The sequence below is a fragment of the Triticum aestivum genome, chromosome 2B (genome assembly GCF_018294505.1).
Source record: "Triticum aestivum cultivar Chinese Spring chromosome 2B, IWGSC CS RefSeq v2.1, whole genome shotgun sequence".
Classification (NCBI taxonomy): domain Eukaryota; kingdom Viridiplantae; phylum Streptophyta; class Magnoliopsida; order Poales; family Poaceae; genus Triticum; species Triticum aestivum.
The window spans coordinates 92,806,861-92,812,842 of record NC_057798.1 but is presented as its reverse complement, the minus strand read 5'-3'; the positions used below and the strand labels follow the sequence as shown (position 1 = coordinate 92,812,842).

Below are 5,982 nucleotides of genomic sequence, written 5' to 3'. Positions count from 1 at the left end.
TAACACAAAGCTACCAACGCAGATTCCTGCTACTAAGGAGCAGAAGTGGCTCATTGAGCCCACGGGGAAAGAGTAAGTGGAACTTTATAATAGTTTCATTATTTTGCTTGTCACATGTTCATTTCGGTTGTTTTTTATTTTGCTTGTCACTTGCTAATTGTTCATTCTTTTGAAGCAACTGGATATATTCTAAAGGGGTCCGTATTCCCAACGGCCTCATCACCGTCTTGCTGAAGTTACACTGGCCGGGGTTGTACTGCCCGGATCCAGTCAGGCACCCGGACCATCGGGTTTTGGCCACGAGCTGGGACCACTGGGAAGCGGCCCTCCACGCGGACCATGGGACCCATGCCAATGCCGTGATCACTACTTTCTGGGTGAGTTCTCTTCAGAAGCACAAGTCCATTCTAGTTTCATGAATGATTTAACTCATGGCTTCTTCCATTCTTGTTTCATGCATGATTGTAGAAATTCTATCGAGTTCTTCCGGAGCACAAGGCCAGAGCGGACCAGACCGTGTTGCACCAATGCAAGAAGAAGGCCCGCCAGATGCAGTACAAGGTGCGCTATGTGGCCATCTCGACATACCATCGCGACTCTCTTGGTGTGAAGATGACCAAGGAAGAAGCGCGGAGGATGGGCATTACCTTGGAGAGGCACGAGTACTTGGCGGTAAGTATAAAAGATTTTTCATTATGCTTTCATTACCTTGTGGCACATTTGACCGTTTCGTGTTGACATGCCATTATGCTTTCATTATGTAGGTGTGTCCAAATTGGTGTTATGGAAAAGACGAGTCCTGGGCAGCATTGGTGGATCTTTGGTGTGATGAGGCTGGAGCCTGGGCGGCTACGAGAATCAAAAACAAGGGTAACCGAGGGAAGGAGGGAGTACATGCTCAGGGGAACCGAAACCACTTTCTCCACAAGGCACTTAATGTACAACTAACCCCATTAAACATTCTTCTTCTTCTATTTACCACCACTTTCTTATGTATGACTAACCTCTATTTGGTGGTGCAGGAGGAGAAACTGAAGCGGCCGCTCTCACACATGGAGGCGTGGGAGACCGCCCATACGCGGAAGGACTCCAAGCCTGGCGAGCCCAAGTACTACGGCAAGAAGACCGCACAGAGGAAGAAGGCCTACTCCGATGGGTATCTGAGTTTACATCCTGACACACCTGACCCCATTGCGGCGTATCTGGACGATAGGGTGGCGTGGTGGGCATGGGGCCCAAGGAGCACGGTCGGGAGGCGGTTCTCGATGTTGTGATCACTCCTACTATCTCCTACACACAGCTCCATCGGATGGACCCGAGCCCGAGCCAGCGCACGAGCACGCCAATGACCAGTGCACCGTCACAGTCCCTCTTTCAGGAGCGACAATCTGTAAGTATTTTCCCTCTTATCTTCATTGCTCACTTTATTTTCCGCATTTAGTAGTTTTATGAGTTCCATCATGTTAAACCATAGGCCTACTTGGAGTACACACGCCAGGAGACCATGGCGTGGCACGAGAGCCTTTATGCATACCATCAGCAGAGGGATCGCCAGATGCAGCACACTTTTCAAGAAATGGCGGCCGACAGGTGTCCTCAATGGCCAGCAGCAGAGGGTCCTCCAGCACAACCAACACTGCTGACCTTTGAGGAGTTTGTGGCACAGAACGCTGGCCCCTCACCGGTTAGTTCATCCCCAATCTATTCACCCAAAGCATATCATGCCTTTCAACACAATCATATATCCCGTTAATATGTCTTTTCAACATCCAGGGAATCGGTGAATCAACCGTTGGCGATGGTCTTCGCAGCACTCCCGAGTCACGGAGCCCGACCACTCCGATCCACGGAGGCGGAGGCGGAGGTGGAGGCGGTCTTGGCGGCAGCGCTGCCACTAGCAGTGACGACCTAGGCTTCGGCTGTCTTGGCGGTGACGACCTCCGCGGTGCTCGACGTCCTGGCGCTTAAGCCTTTGGGTCACATTGTGGCAGTCTTGGTGGTGATGATACTTATATGCTTGTGATGTTTCTTATTGTTGTTTGTGAGATTCTTATATGCTTGGTGGTGATGATACTTATATGTTTATGCTTTGGGATGCTTCCTATGATGTGTGATGATGAATTTGTTGTGTGATGCTGCTCCTTATTGTTATGTGACGCATATATTGTTGTATGACTCTTATATATGTTGTATATATTCAAATGAATTGAGCTGAAAAAACAGAAAAAAAATAGACACAAACGGCATAGAGCTGGCGTGAGCTCCCAGTGGCTGACATGCGGCATCTATGCCGATGGCCTAGCCGTCGGCATAGTTCCAAACTAAGCCGACGGCCAGGCCATCGGCATAGATGCCACGTGGCAATAACTGGGCACTCCTGGGGCAGGGTTATGCCGATGGCTTAACCGTCGGCGTAGTTTCCAACTAAGCCGACGGCTAGGCCGTCGGCATAGCCTTGCCCCAGGAGTGACGACTGCTCGCCATGTGGCATGTCTATGCCGACAGCTAGACCGTCGGCATAGACGTGCCATGTGGCGAGCAGCCGTTGGTCAGCACTTGACGGCGGCCGCCGTTAGGCGATAACGTTGCCGACGGCCGGACACCGCCGGGATAGGGCCTATGCCGACGGCCTCCCTAGCTACGCCGACGGATATGTTGCCAACGGCCCTATGCCGACGGGGGCCGTCGACATAGGCCTGTCCTGACGGCCAGTCAGGGCTAGGGGCCGAATCGGGTAGTGAACCAGATGCTAGGAAACAATACCAGCTGAAGGCTAAACTTGTGCCAGATATAGCCCAGAATAAATATTTGGTTTTGTTGCAATAAATAAATTATTGGAAATGCTAAAACATAGATGCCTGGAAATTTTTAACGTCACAAACACTTTTTTTTTCATTAATTGGTGTTTCGGTCGCTCTGTGATGAAGTTTCATCCACTTATATGGAATCGGAAATAAAAGTTACTTTTGCAGTCACACTTTAACAGATTAGGAGCCGAAACCGTAGAATAATTGTTCTATGGTATTTTCATTATTAAATTAATATGTACAAAAGATAATACAACTAGTGTCACCCAATACCAGTTCTAGGAAACATTAAAAGTTTTGTGCTATCCAAATTGTGATCTAAACACTCGCCCATCCTATAGAGTAAGCTTTCAAAAACATTCGTAAAATAAACTTTTGTATGTAGCAATTGTGCCTTTCAAAAAACTTCCATAAATGATCTAAGTGTCCAACGACAAGAGAAACAACTCGGTTCCAAGTGGCCCGGTCGGCAAAAGTGTGGGTGAGGAAGATTCCACATTGGCACTTGCACAGCAGCTACAACCTAGATTTTTCATGCATGCTAGATTTTTAAAGAGGCGGAGATATCACATGAGATTGATGAGCAGTGGGGGTGGTGGGCGGCGGCTATGAGTGCTCCTACTAGATACGGTTGCGCACAGCTCATGGACGCAAACGGGCCGGGCGCACGCAGGGCCCCGATCGGCTCGCTGACGCCACACACGCTCACGCCGGACGCGAGGAATAACGAACCAATCGGCCGGCGCGACGCGACCCCCTCCGTCTGTGTACTGCACCTGCCGCTTCTGCCCCTCGAGGTGCGCAACAACCACGGAACCCTGCCACCCAGCGCTAACGGACAAGATACCCTGGGCCATATAAGCACACGCCCGCGCGTCCATCCCATCCGGCCACTCGATCCCCGAGATAGATTCTAGTCTGGTCCAGTGTGTCTGTGAGCTTCTCCCTTCCTCTTCTGGTCGTGTGTGCAGTGTGCGTGTCGGCCGGGTGGTCGATCGATCATGTCGATGGCGCAGCAGGGGCACGGGGCGGCGACGTCGCTGCCGCCGGGGTTCCGGTTCCACCCGACGGACGAGGAGCTCATCCTGCACTACCTCCGCAACCGCGCCGCCGCCGCGCCGTGCCCCGTCCCCATCATCGCCGACGTCGACATCTACAAGTTCGACCCATGGGACCTCCCCTGTACGTTCTTAACCAATCAACCGATCACCGCTGTATGTATGTAGTCCCTGCTCTGCTCACCATGGTTCGACTCTGATGATGGAACTGCAGCCCAGGCGGTGTACGGCGACTGCGAGTGGTACTTCTTCAGCCCGCGGGACCGCAAGTACCCCAACGGCATCCGCCCCAACCGCGCCGCCGGCTCCGGCTACTGGAAGGCCACCGGCACCGACAAGCCCATCCACGACGCCGCCACCGGCCAGGGCGTCGGCGTCAAGAAGGCGCTCGTCTTCTACAAGGGCCGCCCGCCCAAGGGCACCAAGACGGCCTGGATCATGCACGAGTACCGCCTCGCCGCCGACCCCCTCGCCGCCGCCGTCAACACCTACAAGCCCATCAAGTTCCGCAACGTCTCCATGAGGGTACGTGACGCCCATCCCACTTGCTTCGATTCAGTAGTCGATCAGGCTTGGACGACTTTAGCTTTCGTTCAGTTCGTTACCGGCGGCGCCGGCCATACCCGCGTGCAACAGTGTCACGCGGCTGGCATGCATGCTCTTCTGATCCTCTTCGCGCCCCCGCCCATGCTTTTGCCTTGCTGCACGGTTGCACCGGCCGTGCCGTTGCAGCGCTCGATCGGTTATGCATCATCTTTATTTAATGACCAAATTGCCCTCTTATCTTAGATCACTCTGGTTAGTAGTACTAGTACTACAGTACTAACATCGACCACATCACATCAAAGCCATTCGAGTGAACACGAGAGATGCTTAATTTTGCTTTCATCTGCTTTGATTGGAGGAGAAATTAGCTTCGCGATTGATGGGTACCTAGCTAGTGGCACGGCGTGCAGTTGGATGGCTGGCATAGCTAGTGGCAGCCATTGATTCGTCAAGCTCAGTAGCTTTCGATAAGGATAGGCATGGCGTGGTACGTGTATGATATTGATATGTTCACATGTATGCAGTTGGATGACTGGGTGCTTTGCCGGATCTACAAGAAGACCGGCCTGGCGTCGCCAATGGTGCCGCCGCTGGCCGACTACGACCACATGGCCGACCACGACGACCTCTCCGGCGGCGGCAGCACCTTCGACGACGCCGCCTGCAGCTTCTACGCGCACTCCAGCAGCAGCGGCGGCGCCTGCGGAACCATGATCACGCAGCAGCAGCCGCACGCCGGGAGGCTCCCCACGATCCCGTCCTTCTCCGAGCTCTTCGACGACTACTCGCTCGCGCAGATCCTCGACGCCGAGGCAGAGCACGGCGCCACCCACCACCTCGCCGTCCACCCTTCCCTGAACATGCTTCTCCCCGTCGGCGACAGCGCGCACGGAGTGCAGCCGTCGTACTACGCGCCGTCGTCGTCGTCGCCGGACACCAGCGGCGGGAGCGCGGGGAAACGCAAGGCGGCGAGCCCGGAAGAATCATCGGCCAAGAGGCTCAACGGGTCGTGCTTCGACGCGCCGCCGCAGTCGGCGACCGGCTGGCAGGGGGCGGCGTCGGTGCTGGGCGGCCTCAGCCATCAGATGCTTCCTCAGTTCTAAGCTGTAATTAAATTTAACTTAGTCGGCCGTGTAAGCGCGCGAGGCGACATGAAACAATCTTAGGCTTCAAAAAAAGAAACCTGAAACAATCTTGTACTACATGCTAATAGGCTATCAAGAATTCAAGATAGATAATACTATGGTGTAGAATTAATTATTCTATTATTGAACAAGCAGACATGTACATGATTTTTTTTTTGTCTCCCGTGTATTCATTTTTCCAGGTAAATAGTGCAGAGGTACAACAACCTCTCATTGAAGGAGAGGGCGGCAAAACCCTCTGTATCGATTTTTGTTTGGTTCAAATATAATGACTCTATGGAGTGTGTAAACAGCTATCGGCTATTTTCTTTCTTTTTTGCCAATTTTTGCGAGAAATTTTTTGATCTATTCATCTTCAATCACGATAGTACAACGAATACCAGAAATAATAAAAACTACACCCAGATCCGTAGACCACCTAGCGAC

At 52.6% G+C, this 5,982-nt stretch overlaps 1 protein-coding gene across 1 annotated transcript; it reads left to right on the top strand.

Moving 5' to 3' along the window:
* The first annotated feature begins 3,692 nt into the window (after positions 1–3,692).
* Positions 3,693–5,713, top strand: LOC123040601 (NAC domain-containing protein 48). Its single transcript, XM_044463398.1, has 3 exons — positions 3,693–3,989; positions 4,080–4,390; positions 4,936–5,713. Exons 1-3 carry the CDS (start codon positions 3,809–3,811, stop codon positions 5,512–5,514), a joined length of 1,071 nt encoding a protein of 356 aa, XP_044319333.1. The 5' UTR covers positions 3,693–3,808; the 3' UTR covers positions 5,515–5,713.
* Positions 5,714–5,982: the final 269 nt, after the last annotated feature.